General features: G+C 35.7%; 1 protein-coding gene and 1 non-coding gene across 2 annotated transcripts in view; both read right to left on the bottom strand.

Moving 5' to 3' along the window:
• Positions 1-20,486, bottom strand: part of TBC1D5 (TBC1 domain family member 5) — a 543,770-nt gene that overhangs the window by 210,441 nt on the left and 312,843 nt on the right. Inside the window, exons 10-13 of the mRNA XM_049766154.1 lie at positions 12,964-13,066; positions 2,058-2,146; positions 496-546; positions 340-409 (exon numbers count right to left, since the gene is read on the bottom strand). Coding sequence (XP_049622111.1) covers positions 340-409; positions 496-546; positions 2,058-2,146; positions 12,964-13,066 — 313 coding nt within the window. The remainder of the gene's footprint in view (positions 1-339; positions 410-495; positions 547-2,057; positions 2,147-12,963; positions 13,067-20,486) is intronic.
• On the bottom strand, positions 20,064-20,170 carry LOC125998390 (U6 spliceosomal RNA). The gene has a single exon (XR_007491968.1). It is a non-coding gene; the product is annotated as a U6 spliceosomal RNA (small nuclear RNA).

Genomic DNA, 20,486 nt, shown 5'->3' with positions numbered 1-20,486 from the left:
TAAAATTTTGAAGTGAACAATAAGAATTCTATTTTCACCTTATAAAGATTATATTGAATAAATGTGAAAATACAATTGTGCTGTATTAGTAAAAAAGTAAAACTGGCACAGAGTTCACATATGAACTTTTGTAGTGATGTGTCTATCCACTCACTAGAACAGCAAGAGATCAATAGATTATGAATATGGGTAAGTCCCAATTCAATCTTATTCCACAGGTATATTTTTATTTTTCTACAAGAACAATTGACTTTCAGTCTCTGATTGAGTTTCGACTTCGTGCTGAAATCATATGTGTCCACAAATATACTAAAATAAAATCTGTATTATAAGATTTACCTTTTGACCATCATGCTCAAAAGTTGAAAACCAAGGTTCTGCTGTTTCCATAAGTTGTGAGAACATTGCACTAAAATGATAAACATGGGAGAGTGTTAACCCTTTCATTAAAGATGGCATACAATAAATGAAAATTACAAAACATTTTGCACTTACTAGGCATCATGCTCCAGATACTCAGGGTTCAAAAGAGCTTTCATGTCCTCACTTTAAAAGAAAAAAGCAACACAAGTAAGAAAAATATGGAACTTTTTAAACTGAATGATAGGCAGAGGTTGCTTATTCTATAGTAATAAATCAACTCTCATATAATGTGCAAGTAAAAATAATTTTAATAAAAAGAACAGATCCATTAACAAATGAACTATTTTATAAAGATTAAAAATTAATTAGCTGTATTATCTGTGTCACAGTAAGATAACTAAGTATTCCAAAGAACAAATAAAGAATATGATAATATATTCCTTGACGCCTGATCTACAAATGATTATTCCAAAACAGCAAAAATATATAGTCATAAAGATACTGCCATATTTATTATCCCAGCATTTTAATCATTTTTTTGTCATCAATCAGTTATAATACTACTTTGGAATCTGTTTTGAAATGTTGCTTTTACTTTTGAGATAAATAGGAGAGTAGGGGCCACCAGGGGAACTTCCAGTGGTGCTGGGAGGATAGTACTAAAGGCTAAACACAGGTTTTGCACTGGTAGTCAGTTAAGATACAATTACTATTTTAGATCCAATAAACTCAGTAAAAACTAGAAAGTCTGAAACATTATATGCACATACAATATAGCAAAACTGAATTAACAAGAGTTAATTATATGTTAAGAAAATAGATGGTTATGGGCCCGGAGAGATAGCACAGCGGTGTTTGCCTTGCAAGCAGCCGATCCAGAACCTAAGGTGGTTGGTTTGATTCCAGGTGTCCCATATGGTCCCCCGTGCCTGCCAGGAGTTATTTCTGAGCAGACAGCCAGGAGTAACCCCTGAGCACCGCCGATTGTGACCCAAAAACCAAAAAAAAGAAAGAAAGAAAATAGATGGTTATATATGCTTGATAAAGAGCATTCAGATAACATGTGAAATGGTATATGTTCAATATTTATTTTCTGCAAAATATAAACTAGTGTATGGAGTCCTCTTGAAAAAATTTTAAATTCTGCTACTTTCTGTTCCCAATGTATTTCCTGGATATGTCTATGGTCATTAGTTAGGGTACCTTTGGTTAGAAAAGGAATTTTAACAAGCACACCAAGTTAAATAGTATCACTAAAGTAATTTTCCAAAAAGAACAAGTTATTAGATGTCCAAAAAAGGATGCATTTTATTGAAAATTTACTTGTAGACTACAGTTAATTTTGGTACTGTTTACCATTTGTGAACTGAATTGAGTTAAACCTGATGAGGATTAAAGAGCCCATAGACAAGGTATAGAGAGAAAGAATGAGCCATTAGAGCATAGTATATAAGACTATTTAGTTGTCATTTTGTCATCAAAACCTTCTTGATGATTATCTCTGTGTCCTACTTTGGCAAGGATTTGCAAGGATACGGAAGATTCCAAATATGCCTCATAGAAGAATTACTATTAAACTAGTAAGAGCAACTTAAAATCCAGTAACATGAAATACAAATTGTTTACTATTTTAAAAAAAAGTGAGAAAGATCACACTGAGATGGAAAAAACAGTTGGAGCTCATATAAACTTGCCTTGGTTGTGCAGATTCACAAGCATGAAGAAATGCTTGGTGGTCACAGTGGAGGATAAAGATGATGGGAGCTAATAGCTCATGCATGCCCTGAAACAAAAGGGAAAGAATAATGAAAGATTAGATGCTGGGGTCTACAAGTGGACAAGAATAAGCCCTGATAAAATGATTCTAGAAATGACCCTTCCCACCCACATATCCACAATTTATAGCAAAGAATAAAACTACAAAATGAGTTTTGATCTACTTTTAGAATAGAATCCAATTCAACCACAGCATGTATTCTTTAAAACGTGGGAGAGCAGTTCTTTTTAAATGACACAACAAACAATGAATTGGCATGGTAGAGAACCTTGCACCTGTCATTTGATTCAAGATCAGTACTCATAAATATGAATTTCACTTATGCAAATTATAATCATGAGCTCCAGTGTAAGGCTCTGCAGTAAGAAGGCAACTAAGAACTGTAGACCTAAGGAAATAACATCCAATGTTTTCATTATAGAATGATGCAAAATTAGGATGTCTGTAGATTGAGGATATGCTGGAGTCACTAGCTGGAAAACCTGGATAATAAAAGAAGCAACCTTTAATGGTATAATAGAAAACAAAGTTCTTAAAGAATGAATTTCAATATGATTCTTCAGAATGTTTCCATACATCTTTTTCTTATCTATTTCAACTCTTCAATTTACTGGGTGATTCCCATACATAAAAACATACAGGTAAGGGGCCGGAGAGATAGCATGGAGGTAAGGCGTTTGCCTTTCATGCAGGAGGTCATCAGTTCGAATCCCGGCGCCCCATATGGTCCCGTGCCTGCCAGGAGCAATTTCTGAGCCTGGAGCCAGAAATAACCCCTGAGCACTGTCGGGTGTGACCCAAAAAACCACACACACACACACAAAAAAAAAACAAAAAAAAAAAAACATACAGGTATAATATTAATTCCTAAGTTGTATTTAAAGAGTATTATTAAAAACCCATTATTATCCATTATTATTTTTGTTTTGTTTTGTTTTTTTTGGGCCACACATGGTGACACTCAGGGATTACACCTGGCTATGTGCAGAAATTGCTCTTGGCTTGGGGGACAATATGGGATGCCAGGGATTGAACTGAGGTCCATCCTGGGTCAGCCGCATGCAAGGAAAATGCCCTACCACTGTGCTATCGCTCTGGCCTCTATTATCCATTATTTTAAAGGAAAAAATGATATATTATGTTCTTTTTGCCACTTAAAGTGAGTAAATTATCATGTTCCTTTAATATGATGAATGATCTTTCATTAAAAAGACATGGCATAGGCCCGGACAGACAGCATGGAGATAAGGCATTTGCCTTGCATGCAGAAGGACGGTGGTTCAAATCCCAACATCCGATGTGGTCCCCCGAGCCTGCCAGGAGCGATTTCTGAGCGTAGAGCCAGGAGTAAGCCCTGAGCGCTGCTGGGTGTGACCCCCCCCCCAAAAAAAAAGACATGGCATAACTGGAGTAAAATGCCTGTCTCCAATACAGGCAGGGGATGGAAAAGAGGGAGGGGGGCATTGGTGGTGGGAACGTTGCACTGGTGAAGGGGGGTGTTCTGTTTATGACTGAAACCCAACTACAATCATGTTTGTAATCATTGTGCTTAAATAAAGAATTTATATTAAAAAAAAAAGACATGGCAAAAGAGCCACAATACAAATATATTGTGATCAGTTGTGTCAGCTATGTAATGCATTTTCTTTAAATAAATTAAAAAAGAAAGACATGGGAAAAAACAAAAAACAAACAAAAAAAAACCAACAACCTTAGAAGGAAATAAAAATAAAATTGGGAAATAAAAGAGAAATTTTTCTGCTGGTTGAATTAAACAATATTTCCTGTGAGAAAAGTGCAGTACACTTGACACACTGCACAGTAGTATTTTTCAGGAAGCTCGTTGTTATCACAAAATGGAAAACTTAATTTTATCAGTTTTATCAGAGTTTACTTATAAGTAATCAGTAGTCTTGCATGAAAGTATTTTATTGTGGGTATCTCCTACTCCAACTTCTGATTTATCCCGCCTGAATGATCAGAATTGCCCACAGCTGGAATGGGCAGTAGAGGAGTCTGGATGGGGAGAGAGAGATTAAGAAAGAGAGTTAGCGAGAGAAGTGTGGCAACAGTGTAGAGTAGCAGAAGCGAGAATCAACAGAGATTCAGCATCAGCAGTTGAGTATCAGTAGTAACATCAGCAAAGGGAGTTAGCCAGCAAGGAAGCCTGGAAAAAAGCAGCTGAAAGGAGACAAAGGCTGAGAGAGCCAGAAGTAGAGAAGTAGCTGGTAGGAAAAGGCTTAGCATACGAGCCATGTGAGGAAATGTATATGTTCGGTTAAGACCATGAAATAAACCTGGCTGACTCCTGGCTGACTTCATCTCACTGCCCTGTGAATCTCTCCACCCTTACCCTGCAACCTTTTGTTGTTGTTGTTGTTGTTTTGTTTTGTTTTTGGGTCACACCCGGCAGCACTCAGGGGTTACTCCTGGCTCTACTCTAAGAAATCGCTCCTGGCAGGCTCAGGGGACCATATGAAATGCCGGGATTAGAACCACAGTCCTTCTCCAAGCAAGGCAAATGCCCTATCTCCATGCTATCTCTCTGGCCCCACCCTGCAACCTTTTTACCTATCAGGCCATAGGGGCTGCAAGAGCCGGATAGAGCCCAGAAAGGCCTCACTATCCCTACACCAACTCTAGGAATCTTTAATTTCTATTAAAACAGTATGTAATGATTTTTGGGGAGGCCATACTTAGAGGTACTCAATTTTTATTCCTGTCTCTGACTCAGGAATCTCTCCTGGTGGGCTTAGGGGACCATCTGGGATGCCAGGGACCAAACCCAGGTTGGCCACATGTAAAGCAAACGTCCTACAAACTGTACCATTCTCATGGCCCCATTTAAAGACATTTCTATAAAATAATGAATGATCCATTTACAATTTACTTTTGAGTTAGGAAAAATAACCACACACTGCTTTAACCATTTTAGGCAAATATAGCTAACTTTACTAAACAAAAATGGAAGAGACTTTTCCCTTAAGAGAACATAGTAGAGACCCAGAAAGAAAGAATCAAGTGGTACCCCCTTTGCTTTAAAATCATCTTCATTACTGATTTAGAGCCAGAAGAAAAAAATAAAGGTAGAAGGAAGGGTAGAGATGCTTAATTTCATTGTGGTAAATGGTAATAGAATTTTGGTAGTTATCCCCAAACCAATTGGACAGAGTGATAGACAGTACAGAGGGAAAGATGCTTGCTTTGCTATGCTTTGGTTCTCAGCATCATATATGGTTCCCTGAGCACCACCTGGAGTTACTCCCAAGCACAGAGCCAGAAGGAAGCCTTCGTGTGCCACAAACTATCCCTTCCGTCTAAAAAATACTAAGTACCATAATGTTTTATAGAAAAGTAAAAAGACATAAAATCATAAAAAAGAAATAAAGGTAAAATATGAAAAGTTATAAAGAAAATATTTTTACCTATTTCTTATGGTTTCCTTAGAATGCTTAAAGTAGGGCATTCTGGATTAGTTATAAAGGCATCTCTCTCTCTCTCTCTCTCTCTCACACACACACACACACACACACACACACACACACACACGCATGCATGATGATTGTGCGCTCACCTTCGCTCTAGAAAGAATTCTTTTAAAGCAGTAAAATTGCTCTATCTCACCCATCGTTACTGATTTTCCTAGTGCTTTTTGAAAATTTCTGTCAAATTTAATAGTTTAGTTGTTTTAAATTATTTAAATCCTAGTAAAACTGAACACAGACATTTCATTGGCCATTTTCTTTAATGAATTGCCCATTTTCTCTTAATGAAGCTGAAGTTGCTTCCTTTTTTCCTGATGATTTGTAGTATTAATTCCTCATCAATTCAGGATATTAAACCTTAAGTAATTGTGTTACAACATTTTTTTGTATTTATCATGTCTTTTTCTTTCAATAATATCTTAGTCATATTAAAACAGCCAAACTATCCTTTATGATTGTTTTACTTTCATGCCTAAAAAAATGCCTTCACATTAAGATTAGGTTAAAAATATAGTTCCTTTGACTTTTTAATTACTTCCATATATTAAAAAAGTTTTGTGATATTAAGAAATCAGTTATTTAATCTGATACCTCTCTATCTCTGATTCTATCTCTCTTTCTCTCTGTCTCATAGCTGTCCTGTCACCACTCATCCAACAAAGTTCTAGTGCTATTCTACCATCAAAAAGACAGAGACGTGGGGGGGGGGGTGGGGAGAAAGTGAGAAAGGAGAGAAAGAGAAAAAAAGAAAAATGTTTGCCATAGAGGTGTGTGTGGGGGGGAAATGGGACATTGGTAGCAGGAAATGTGTACAGGTAAAAGAATGGGTGTTAGGGAAAAAAAACCTCTGTCCTCTTTCCTTATTTCTATACTTGCTACTACCTCTGATAATCATAATTTTCAGTGAGTGTAGAATTTGTGATTTGGGTGCCAGTTCTTTTAGATTATTCACATTCCAGCCAATTATAAATACTCAACAGAATGCATGGAAAAAGATAAGATTGTGCTTTCTGGAACAATATAGATAAATTATGCTTTGGAAGTTTGCACCTTTGCAAGGAATGTTCAAGGGTGGGACCATTTGCTGATGACATTTGATCTACCAGGCTAGATGGTGGTTTAATTTTTGGCTCAGTGATGCTGCTGCTCAAGCCTAGCGCTTGAGACATTTGGGTATATACTTGGTGTTGCTTATGGAAGGCCATGTGATATCAGGGATCAAACTTGAAGCTCTTATAAGTTCCAGAATATCTAACTGTTTCTTTACCCCCCTGCCCCAAAATGACTCCTGAGGTGAGGTGTATTTTTTCCTTTTTTTTTTTTTTTTTTTGAGAAGTACACCCAGAAATAATCAGTTTTATTCCTGGTGCTGTACTCAGAAAACATTCCTGGCAAAGCTCGGGGGACTATATGAGATGCAATAAGCAATGACATATAGAGTTCATTCTTTATCAATCTAGTGCTTATTTTTGACCTAAAATTACATTTCTTTCTAAATGCTAGTTTATTAATCAATTATTTGTGAAATCGTAGTTTTTCCCAAGAGCTCTAAAATGTACTTTTTATCCTAAATTGAGTATTTAACTCTGTGTGTGTGTTTTGTATGTGTATGTGTGTGTGTTTTGCTGGGCATCCCATTTGCCTGTATATTCTTTTGGAAGCGGGTATGGATAGGAGAGGTTTTAAAAGTGCTGTTCAGAAAGTCAAGTAGCCCTTCACACAATTCTCAACCAACCAGGCCTGTGGCTCAATGCAAGGCCCAAGGATGTGGTGGTGTTGCTTAGGTTTGAGGTGACAGGAACAAACAATATGGACAATTCTAGCACTGCTGGGAGTGAGGGAATAGGAAGCCCCTAGGGCTATACCCAGTGATGCTTTGGATGATTGCATAGTGCCAGGGATTAAACCCAAGCTGCGTCCTTACAAGGCATTTGACTTAATCCCTGTACTATCTCTCTGACCTGGATTAAAATATCAATGAAAAAATTAATATTGTAATGACTTGAATTGTAAAATATTTTATTCCCACACATTTTCTAACTATTTTGGTTAATTTTCTTAACAAGTATCCTGATTTTTTTTTTTGTTTTTGTTTTTGTTTTTGGGTCACACTCGGCTGTGCTCAAGGTTTACTCCTGGTTCTACATTCAGAAATCACTCCTGGCAGGCTCGGGGAACCATATGGGATGCTGGGTTCCAACCACCATCCTTCTGAATTCAAGGCAAACACCCTATTTCCATTGTATATTCTGTTATTTTTAATGAACTTCCTAGTGATTTAGTTATACAAAATTTTTAACAAAACATAGCACTTTGTATAGATAATATCTTAACTTAAAAATAGATATTTTAAAATTACCAGATTTCCACTGAAAATGATTATAGATTTGCATGGCTTATATCATGTTAATTACCAAGTATTTGTTGATAGTACTGGCAGTAGTGGTGATCTTTTTTTGATTTTTGGGCCATATCTGTGATACTCAGGGGTTACTCCTGGCTTTGCACTCATAAATCACTCCTGGGAAACTTGGGAGGCCTTATGGGATGTTGGGGATCAAACAAAGGTCATCGGCAGCAGCAAGGCAAATACCCTACCTGCAGTTCTATCAGTCCAGTCCATAATGATATCTCTTAGTGAATCTTTTTCCATACTCATATATGTGTAAGAAATTATGGCTGTCTTAATAAGAGTTCTTCACTAAAGCATGATTTCTCTCTCTCCAGTTTTTTGGTCACTACATTCCTCTCCATAGTTTTCATCTGTTCATATCACTTACCTACATTTAGTCTAGAAATTATTTAAATATATAAAATGTGCTGGAAACACAACAGTGAATTTAGTAGGTAAGTTCCTAACCATTATAAAACTTGCAGTATAGAGGGAACAACAACAAGATAATAAGTTGAGTATGGAAGTGTCTATACAGTAAAAATCTGTGTTCAGTGATGTGTATGTCCATACTAACAAGAACATATGTGAAAAAATTGCTTCTTATACAGTCTGCATGTAAAAACTGCCCATAATACAGAGACAAATGAAGGACATATCCTTCATGCAACATAGCAATGTATCAGTAAAAGTCAAAGTATAATATAGAAAGTAAAAGAATATTTCAAGTATCACATCAACAAAAAAGGGTTTTCTTACAATAAAGAAAATGAAAAACTCCTACAAACATCATTAAAACATTTATATTTTTTAATAAATGCAATACAGAATTTCAGCGATATGGGAAATTTTCTCTAAAAACTTAGAAGTGTGTTGTTTTTACTTTTAATTTTAGATCATTAGAATTGATTACTGATTTTTAAGTTCAGAGACATTTACAGAGAAAAAGAAAATCATATAGACAAGATGGCCATCATTTCAATGTGACAAAATATAAATTTGGTATCTAATAAAATGTATTAAAATGCACAAATGTAGATTTGGTTTCCAGCTACGTCAGCATTTCTGCTTCCTTTAATCTTGTCTCCCTGCTGGATTACAAGTAGGCATTGTACTTCCAACTCATGCCAGTTGAAAATAAAGGTAACAAAGTTTTCTTCATCAACAGCCTGTAGGCTCACAAAATTGAACCTGTTCTTTTATCTGCCTGTGTTCATTTAGCCCACCAAGCAGTCTTTATTAAAGCTGAAGCATCAGGCAGTCAAAGTTCATTAATACCATTTATATAATCTCTGCAGTTTCAATTAACTCAGCAAGACATTCTACTACATGATAACAGTCTCATTAATTCAATAAAATCCCATAACTATTAACAATATGGTCGATGTTAAACGGGGTGTCACCTAGTACAAAATAATAGCTTTAACAGCTTGTGATGAAACTCAAGGTTTTTTCTTCAATTTGATCTGGCTAAATAGTCAGTCCTTTTATAGCAGGTATTTCTATGTAAAGAATCTACAGTATTTTAAACACATGCAGGTCAAACTTTATGAGTGATACACAGAAGCAAGCTAAAAAGCATTTTTTATTCATTAATTAACCGACTGACTATCAAGAATCTAATCTTTCACATTCCAGGCCAACTGGCCTTACAAATGAATGGGGAGTGACCCATATACAACATGCAATGGCATGAGCAATTATGCTTTTGCTTCTTGTCTATGTAACATTTTTACATTATTGCAATACTTAAAAATCTATATTTATTTTCTTCTGTAAAGAAAAACAGAAAATAGAGGACAGTAATATTACTGTAGGTAGGGCATGACTTATTTTTGGAGGGACTCCCAATTGGTAATCTGGAGGTCCAAGGCCCCAGCACCCATTCTCAGGCAACCAGGTCAGGGAATCAATGCAAGAGCCTGAGGCTGTAATGCTGTCCCAGGCCTCCCATAATATCAGAGTCCTCTAGAGCCATACCCCGTGGTGCTTGGATGCCTCCAGGTAAGCACCTGACATGCTCAGAGGACCATGATGAGCTAGAAATTGAACCTAACTGCTATACAATCTCTGGTTACCCATCTGAAATAATTTTTTTTTTTTGTTCTTTTTGTGTTTTGGATCAAATCTAGCCATGTTCAGGGCTTACTCCCTGGCTCTGTGGTCAGTTATCACTCCTGATGGTACCGGGGATCAAACCTAGGCGGGCTGCATGGAAAACAAGTGAGTAACCTGCTATACTATCTCTTTGGCCAAGTTTTACTATTAATTAGCCATAAGTAAATTTTTACTATTACATAATCAGAAATATTTAAAAGAAGGAGCAAAGAAGATGGATCTGACAACAAAAGTCAACAGAATGACAATAATACCAAGAAATAACCCAGATCACTAATGAAGATAGTGAGCTACTGAAATAATTAATGAAAGAGTCATTCTGTCCTTTTCACTTCCTACAAAATATGCTACTAACATAGAGATTAAGTCATTTTCAGTGGGATTACTTGCTTCTAATAAAATGCTATGCTAGTAGAGACATATTTCCTCCTAGTATCACCTTTGATTTGTTTTTAATCTTTGGATATTGTATATAACTCCTGGTTAGTTTATCTTGCATAGGAAGGCCTTTCCTATTATGAGATTATTAAAATTTATCCTACATTCTTTTGTGATATTTTAATATCTTTACTATTTTGGAATTTATTATCCAAAATATATTACATCATCATATATTAAATATTATTAACATTATTAAATATAATACCTTTACTATAAAGGCATAACAACCTATCTAGATGAAAGATCAATAGGCAAGCTGTTATCCTTTCCCACTGAGTGAAAACACCGTAGTAAGGATATTTATATGGTTATAACATTAAGATCAAGTAGTACAATTCTTAGTTCGTTACAGTTATCTACTTAATTGATTCCTGTACTACCATCACATTGGTTTGATCAGAGAACTTTTCATATATCCTTTTACCATTTCCCTCTTACTTAAATCATGATAATTAAGATATTTGAAAGATGACAATATTACACAACTACCAATATATACTCAGTAAGCACTAGATTTTTAACTTGCTAAAGCTATTATTGCTCTCATTTTATAGTCAATAATCTAGGGATGACAAAGGTTAGGAAGGCAAACTGTCTATTATGCACCTAATAAACATGGAGTTAAAATTCAAACAAAGAATTAAGAGTCTGGGCCTACTTCTTTTTAATTACTAAGATATATTACTTCCCTTAAAATTACTATTAATAATTTAGTGACTAAATTGAAAATAACATGTCCACTATTTAAAAAGCACACCTCTAAGATTCTTTTTCTCTTTTCCCTTTTCCTAGTTCCCTTTTCCTAGTTATTGGAATGGTAATATATTAATATATTCATTTGGGAAGGAGCAACAGTTTTATTGAATGTCTTCTTCCTACCTAAAATCATGCTATCACTTTTTCATATCCAATTCAATCTATGTTTTCAAATAGCATTAATAGTTTTCCTCATACTGCTTTGTATCACTGTTTCTAATGCATTTCTAAATATTACATAGTTTTAATGCTATTAAGAAATTTATAATTTTTCATTATCCATTCTAAAAGATGACTATACCATTTATTATAAAAGTATGTTATTGACTTTAAAACAAAGATAAAATAGAATATAGTATAATACAAACAAATCGAAGAAAAAATAGTTCCCATAGGTTTTCTATGAATATAATAACAAATATAATAACAAATGCATATTCAGACAGTTATTTTCTGACTGGGTTTATCATATTTAAATCAATACAATTTATCTGATACTAAATATATTGCTGTTAACATACAGATATCTGGTTAGGTGGTTATATCTTGGGTATGACATTACTTTAGAGCATTAGAGAATTACTAATTTGAATGGGAGGCCTTGGAGGTTAGGCCAAATCCAGAGATGTTTAGGGCTCACTCTTCCTGACTCTGTACTCAAGTACCACTCCTGGCAGACTTGAGGGACCATAAGAAATGACAGGGATTCAACCTACATCAGCCAAATGCAAGACAAGCACTCTACCTGCTGCACTATAACTCCAGTCTCAGAGAATTACTAATTTGATCTAAATTCCCACTTAATGTAAATTTAGAGAAATACATAAAATAATGAGTGTGACAGGAGAGATAGATAGTAAATGGGTAAGGTGGTTGACTTTCATGTGGCCAAAGAATTTGTCCCAGACATCACATTTGGTCCCTCAAGCACCACCAGGAGTGATCCTGAACACAGAGCAAGGTGTAAGTCCTCAGCACAAACAAGTATGGCCTCTCTCACTCCCAAATATATATGTAGATATACACTTTATTATAACACCATAATCTTTAGGAAACACCTTGACACTTCACTAGATATTAAGGAAGTCAACACACATTTCAGTTGAAATAAAATATAATAAAAAAAACCTTCTTTGTTTAAATACTAAATAAATAAAAACAAAAGGATCCTAAAAATCTGAATAAAAATTCCACGAATATTTGAGCAATTTTCTGAAGCCATATTACCAGAAAATGTATAAAGCAAAAGGACAGATTGTTTTTTATATGGCATGTCACATATTTATAAAAGTTGGACTTGGAAACAATGTTTATACAGACAACTCTGAAAAAGTTTTATTACAAGATTGGCTTCAAAGCTGCTGTTTATAAACAAACTCCCAAAAGTTGAAAGAAAAGATTGAACGCCTTCTCGAAGACAATTTGGTGGAATGTCTTATAATCAGGAAGAAGCATATGCGCTTCAATGAGCTTACTTTTCTCACCATGCAGCTGACAAGCAGCTCTCTGATTGCTTTACTATTATGATACAACTTTGGATACAATAAAGGCTACATTATTGCTCTATCATTTGTCAAGCTGTATAGAAAATTTTGAGTCAATGGATGCCACCTGTACCATATTTTCATTACCTGTTTATAAAGCAACTGCTCGTTTTCTCTAGCATAACAGAAAAGAACATCTGTAAGAATTTTTCTCACATTTTCTTGTTGGAAAAACTGCATTTCAGGAAACCTGAAAAAAAGAAAACAGAAGATTGTCACTGACTAGCAAAACCTAAGAATTACTTTCAAACACTCATTGATGTAAGATGCCCGGGGCTGTGTTAGGTTTCAGTGCAAGGCTGTATTTGTCAAGCAACTTATGCCACTGTCAGGAATGACAGGTTATGGAAAATAAGGTGAGAAATGGGGATATTTATCACAGGGAAATGATACTCTTCAACATCAAATATCTCAAATGTCTTCATATATGTAAAGTCATCACTAGGTGAACACAATGATTTTTAAGTAAAGTAAATTATAGCTTACAAGTTTGAGGTAAGAATTTACTTTGTTCTAATAAAATTAAATGAACCCATCTTGTTTTTTTTTTGGGGGGGTGGTGGTTAGGATGTGGCACAGATGGTGCTTGGTGAGTTACTCCCAGCCTTGTGCTTGTGTTTGGGGTCACTACTTTTAATGCTCAAGGGCCCACCCATATTGCATCAGGAACCAAATCTAAGCTTCTTGTCCCCTGTCCCTCTTCTTCCCTACCCCTTCCTTCCTCATACTCTAGATCCAGATCCTTACTTTCCTTCTTCCTCTGATCCTTCCTCCCTCACTCCCCTTTCCCTCTATCCTCCTTCCTTCCTTCCTCCCCCCTCCCTCCTTCTTCATCCTACCCTTCCTTCCTTCCTTCCTCCCTCCCTCCCTTCTTTCCTTCCTTCCTTCTTCCTTCCTTCCTTCCTTCCTTCCTTCCTTCCTTCCTTCCTTCCTTCCTTCCTTCCTTCCTTCCTTCCTTCCTTCCTTCCTTCCTTCCTTCCTTCCTTCCCTCCCTCCCTCCCTCCCTCCCTCCCTCTCTCTCTCCCTCCCTCCCTCCCTCTCTTCCTCCCTCTTCCATTTTGTAGATCAAAGGTCTCAAGCTAGCAAGGCACATGTTTTACCTCTAAATCACACCATGAGCCCAATTTCTTTGTTTTAACTATTTTTGATAGGACTAGAATGTAAATTTTCTAAGTGATAATGTTTATAAAAATCATTATCACTGAATTTTTTGAGGCAAAAAGAAAAGAGAAATTTTCTACACTGTCAACTTTATCTGATTAAAACTTAGATTTCAAATGAAATGAAAGAGTTAATATTGCTTAAATGGTCTTTGAGTCAAACTCTTATGCTGCAGGTGCTCTGAGGTGAAATAGATGTTTTAAAAGAGGGTATAAATATCCACTTGAAATTTGAAGGAACTATAAAAGTTATTTATAATGCAAAAATAAATCATTTCAATGACACAAAAAGGAAATGCAGAACAATAAGATAACCAATGAGCGATATGGAAGTAAAAAATTAAAGGTGAGTGCCAAATGGGTTCAATCATAAAAGGCTTGAACAAGAAATTTTAGAAAAGGAATGGAGAATATCAGTGGGAAATCTAACCACAATGGGAGGAAAGGTATAGGAGTATATATGGCTGTGAGTATTCCAAGTGTACTGTGCATAATATACTGATCAGTGATGAGAAAGAAAGTACTTCCATGAAATACTACCAATTAGAAAAGGACAGCAGAAAATAAGAAAAGATACAACAGACCTGGGAAGGATGAATATACAATTGAGGACAAGTAGCACAGTGATTATCTTTTAAATAGGGAAGTAACAAAGACAATATTATTTGAGTAACTCTATGTGTGAAAGTCTGAAAGAGGAGCGATTATAAGAAGGTGTCAAGAGGGCATAATAATGCAGTGAAATGGAATAATCACAAACTTGAGAAGAAAAGCCCATGTTCAAATTCATGTTGCATAATTGCTAGCTGCATAACCTTAAGTAAATGACTGCTTAACTCCCTTGTCGATTAAGTGGCGATAATAATACTGATCTTGGGATCAAGATGAGATAATGTGAAAGTACCAAGAACAGTGCCTGGCAAGTAGTAGATGTTCAGGAACAGAGGTCATTATTAGTCTTTAAGTACTGATACTTTAGGTGAAGATAAGAACTGAATCTTTTAGAGCTAGAAAGCAAGGATATGTGATACAGAAAAGAGAGAGAACCTAAAGCACAGAGGCAATGAGTATTCTGGAACATAAAGATCTGTACTGCAACTTGCAGGAGCAATGATTATTGTTTTACTTCATATTAGAATTGGTTTACTCTCTCCTATTTTTAGAGAACTCAGTTGTTTAACTCTCATTCATTTATTCTCATCTTCTAGCTCATCCTGAGTGCTCTAATTTCCTTTCCAGGTCAGGCTGAGTTCCTGGATATTATGCTACTGATTTTTGAAACATCTCTTCTGGAATCCAAATTTTTGGGGGGATGTGCCTCCCCCCGTAAACAGAACTTTTTCCTAGCTCTATCAAAGATCAGAAAGAATATGTGATGGTTCTTTCAAGGGTCATAAAATTTCCCTGGCTATGTCAAAAATCATCAAGGACATGTGATGCTGGGAATGGACCACAAAGGGTCAGCACAGCCCTCCCTGAACCTAATTTTTAAAATACAGCTTATTTTAATCCCAATGTACTCATTTGGCTTTGACTTGAAAAAAAAAAAAAACCTGCTGTGCAACTGTACCAGACATAAGTAACTATCTTTCCTGTAACATGATGGCCTCTCTTTTGGGGGTCTATAATAAACAACTCATGGGTCTCAGCAAATTGGCCTGACTTCTCTGCTCTGATCTTACTGCAATGATGCTCAGAGTCCCTACTCATGCATGGACCTATAAGCTAGTAGAATGACCTTAGCCACTAAAGAAAAAAATCATCTAAAAATATATTCAGAGCAAGAATAGCTCATAACAGAAGCCAAAGTAGTTCCATAAAGATGACAAATGCACTGAAGCAGGAAGTTACTAAAGCCCTTAGAAAGTCAAATATCTCAAACTAATCAGTAGGAAAGAAGGGCAAGTAATTATTAAAAGAAATGGTTGAAGAGAAACTCCTTGGGAAAACTTAGTCATTAAGGTAGAAATGGTAGAATAAGGTAGAATAATCCTTTTGAGAGATAAAATTGCTTTTCTTCTTCCTCACTGAATGATGCAATCTAGTCCTGTTCTTAGGCTCCATGTTCAAGGATACAGATCTTATGTAAAATGATTTTGTGCCTCCATTCCTCAACAGTGCTTTGTAATTTTTCTGTGCATAACCTAATTCTTTGCAATTGTTACAATCTGAATGGATTATGAAGAAAGTACTAAAATTTATCTATTTATGGGCAGTATAGTACTAAGTTTAATACCTAATTAGTAAAAATGTAAATTACATGCAAACTCAGAGTTTCATTTAAATGCACACTAATCGTTGGGAGTATTAAAAACTAGAAACCAACAAGAATTAAATTGCAGGTTAATCATTTAAATAACCCAGTTTGAGTCTATACTCAATCCATTGAATATGTGCATCAGAGAGACAGCATATCTATTTCATAGCACTATCTACAATCCTACTCTCCATTGTGAAAGTGACAACTCATGAAGTTTCACACTCTTACAAATAACTTACAATAAAAAAGGCAGAAAAACACAGCCAAATCAACAGACTCTAAGAATAGAGTTTACCAAGGGCAGGGGATTTGGTGTCTTGAGTTGGAGGGAGGGGAGCTCTGAAGGAACTCTGAGACAGTGGTGAAGGGGCACTCTGGTAACAGGTGTGATATTATTCAGGAAATCCTACCAATGCCAGAATTGCAAAATTATAGTGGTTAAAAGAAATTTAAAAAATTCAGAAATTGGAAAAAGAATTGACAACCAGGGTAGTTTTAATCTGAGTACTTAAGATTATCAAGTCTCATTTAAAAAGTATTAGGTAAAGATACTGACTTGAGAGACTAATACTGGGGCTGTATAGCTAGCTGTAAACTCTGAGCACTGTTATGTGTACCTGTAATCTCATCCCTTATCCTCTGCCCCAAAAAAGAGATTAATATCTGCTCTGCCCTTTCCTGGTTGCTAACAGGGTAGTACTAGTAAGTGATTTTCAAATTAAGTTATAAATGAATAACATTGGTTACAAAATCCATGAATATACATGTATAAACAAAGTATAAACATTTATGTAATTATTTTGTTTCTGAGTCATATTTAATGATGCTAAGTGTGGCAGGACTTAGGGAGCCATATGAAATTCTAGAGGTCCAACCCGGGTACAGTATGTCCAAGGTAAGCGCCCTACCAGCTGTACTATATCTTCAGTCACAGGAAAATTTTTTTATTATGATTTTAAAATAAGGGTCAAAATTGGTAGTTTCTACATTTGGCCATAGAATTAAAATGCAGATTGTAGGGCCCGGAGAGATAGCACAGCGGCATTTGCCTTGCAAGCAGTCGATCCAGGACCGAAGGTGGTTGGTTCGAATCCCGGTGTCCCATATGGTCCCCCGTGCCTGTCAGGAGCTATTTCTGAGCAGACAGCCAGGAGTAACCCCTGAGAACCGCTGGGTGTGGCCGAAAAACCAAAAAAAAAAATGCAGATTGTAAATGGCTATGGTTGAAATTGAGACAGAAGTCAAAAGAGATAAAATAACATTAAAGGACTCTAGGATAAAATTTAGATTAATATAGTATAAGGTTATTAACTTGACAAAAAAATCTATACCTTAGTTTTAACTTATTACTTCAAATATAACTCTTTTAAATGTCCACAGAATATGCAAATGAACTCAGAAATATTTTAAATACTATAAAATATCAAGAGATTTAAATTTTATTTTGTTTTTTGTTTTTGGCCACACCCAGTAATGCTCAAGTTACTCCTGGCTATGGGCTCCTGGCCTGGAGGGACCATATGGGCGCCAAGGGAACTGAACCACGGACCTGTCCGTTCCAGCTAACATGGGCAAGGCAGGCACTTTACCGCTTCCACCATGGCTCCGGCCCCTGATTTAAATTTTGTATGTGAGCATTTTGTTTTGAATCTTGAAGCAAGTAAGGCCAAATCTATAAGCAGTAAGACTGCTTTTCATCACAGTGAAATTTACCCTTTATGGAAAACTCAAACATTCAATGAGATTACAGGAGACTGATACTTAGTGTGTCCATCACTTAGTCACTTCTTGTTTTATATATAATCCTCCCTCATTGTTAGCTTTGGAAACAAATCTCAAATTTAACCATATCTATAATGTGATATATTTTTTCTATTTATAAATGAGTCAAATCTTGCCCATGCTGTTGTTTCTTCACACAAAGTCAATACTTTAAGTTCTGAGGAGTTTATGAAAGCAATTGAAACCAGGACTAGTTTGTATTACATACTTCCATCAAGAAGCTATTCTGCTATTTTTCTCTCTTTATGATGGGTTCTTAAACACTTGATCATTGTTCAGAGCAGAGGCTGAGAAGAAAACTATACCAAGTAGCTTTCTTCCGTCCAAACTTATTTGGTCAACCACTACCTTTATAGAAAAAAAAATATTATATGGAGAACCTGGTCATTTATTTTCTTTAGATGAATAAATAGAAATAATTCCCACCCACACTCAATTGCACATGAACCTACTATCTCCACCTTTGAGGGAGGGGACAGCATCATCCACTTTGGGAAACACAGATCTATTTATTCATTAGAATTTGTGTTCTTAACATGACTGAAACCCAACTACAATCATATTTGTAATCAAGGTGTTTAAATAAAGATATTTAAAGTAAAAAAATTTGTATAATGGAAAACTATAATTCTATCTAACTTTCTGGCTTTATTATCTAAATGTAGAAATAAAGACTTGTTTTTAATTTATAAAGTTTTATTTCAAATGTTTAATTATTCTCAAACACAAGTCTTTGTAATTTTGTGTATTTATTTTTTCTTTTTTTTGGGGGGGGGCACACCCGGTGACGCTCACGGGATACTTCTAGCTATGTGCTCAGAAATCACTCCTGGCTCGGGGGACCATATGGGATGCCGGGATATAACCAGGTCCGTCCTGGGTCCGCCATGCAAGGCAAACACCCTATGGCTGTGCCACTGCTCAGGTCCCAAGTCTTCGTGATTTTGAAAAACCTTGAAGATTTCTCCACTTGATCCTGAATAACCTACTGTAGATGTCTACAGTCAACAAATGGTAGACTGGTCACTGATCGTGTCACAAAAGTAATTGAATATAGTTTTTGATATCCAGGAAAATCTATCTTCCTTTTGGAGATCTTACCTGTGGCAGTAGTACACAGAAATAAATCAGAAAATGATAAGAGACAGAGGTAAACTAAATATCAAATTTAGAACATCACTTAGTCACCAGCCCAGGTGGCTGAAGGGAGTTCGTTGGAGACATTCTATAGGAAACCAGGGGAAAAAAAAAAAAAAAAAGTCAGAAAAATGTCTGCACTGTCTATAATGAAGAGTTCCTCGAACAACAAAGAAACAAAAAAGATGATTTTTCCAAGCAAGAAAAGGGTTAAGAAAGAGTAAAATGATAAAGGGCTCTGCTACTGCATTATAGTACATAATTAGGTAATTAGAAGTATTAAAACAGACAAAGCATTGGGCCCAGATGAATTAGTGAAGATGCCAGTATTCAATAAGATGCCCCCAGGGAAACAAATAAAGCCCTTGGTGAAGGTTTATAATCATACGGCAGGACAGAGGAACACAGAAGGAGTTGAAGAACAATAACTAATGTTATACCCATACTTCAAAATACAGAATTTCAAAACAAGCATTCATCCTAAATTTAAAATGAGCTGATGAAAACTCCCTAGAAAACTATTAAACACCAAAATAACTATAATACTTTACTCCAGTTGATTACTTTATTAAAGAAAAACTAAAAAAAAAATCAACCAAAAATCATAAAGAGGAATAATGTGATAAAAAAAAATAAAACCAAAGACACCAGGTAGCTTTCTTTCCTGAACTCTCTATTTTGGCTGACAATTGCACCAAACTACCCAATCAACCAAATATTTCTCTTCTTTACAGGATATGCCAATATTTCTTTCTGTGCACTTGATGATTTCACCACTCTTCCAATCAATTAAATGTTTCTTCCCTTTTTTAAACTCATGGTAAATTTATTTTTATTATTATTATTAAAAACTATATGAACGCTTAACAAATATGTGTGCCATTTTTGCACAGAGGCCATATTAATCGTCTCTGTATTATTCTAATTTTAGTATATGTGCTGCCAAAGTGAACACAAATGTTTCTCTTCCTCACAGGCCATACTGCTGGATTTAATTTTTCAGCTTCCTTTTCGATTAGCTAGAGTGACTGTTTGCTAGACAACAGAATCAGAGAGTGGAAGTAAAATGTGACCTTAAATTCCACTCCCATTCCACTTTCCATTCCAGAGTCACATTTGCCACCCAGCAGTACAGAATGGGAAAAGTCACCTGGGCAAACTGGGAAGAAACATGCAGAATGGGATGTTTCCATAAACACAGCTGCAAATCCTTTAACACAGACCTATATCTCTTTTGGATTGCTTGCTAAATGCAAAAGTATCCTCTGTAG

This window comes from Suncus etruscus, chromosome 20, assembly GCF_024139225.1.
Source record: "Suncus etruscus isolate mSunEtr1 chromosome 20, mSunEtr1.pri.cur, whole genome shotgun sequence".
Lineage (NCBI taxonomy): Eukaryota > Metazoa > Chordata > Mammalia > Eulipotyphla > Soricidae > Suncus > Suncus etruscus.
Note: the sequence above shows the minus strand (reverse complement) of the source record. Positions and strands in the feature narration are given on the sequence as shown.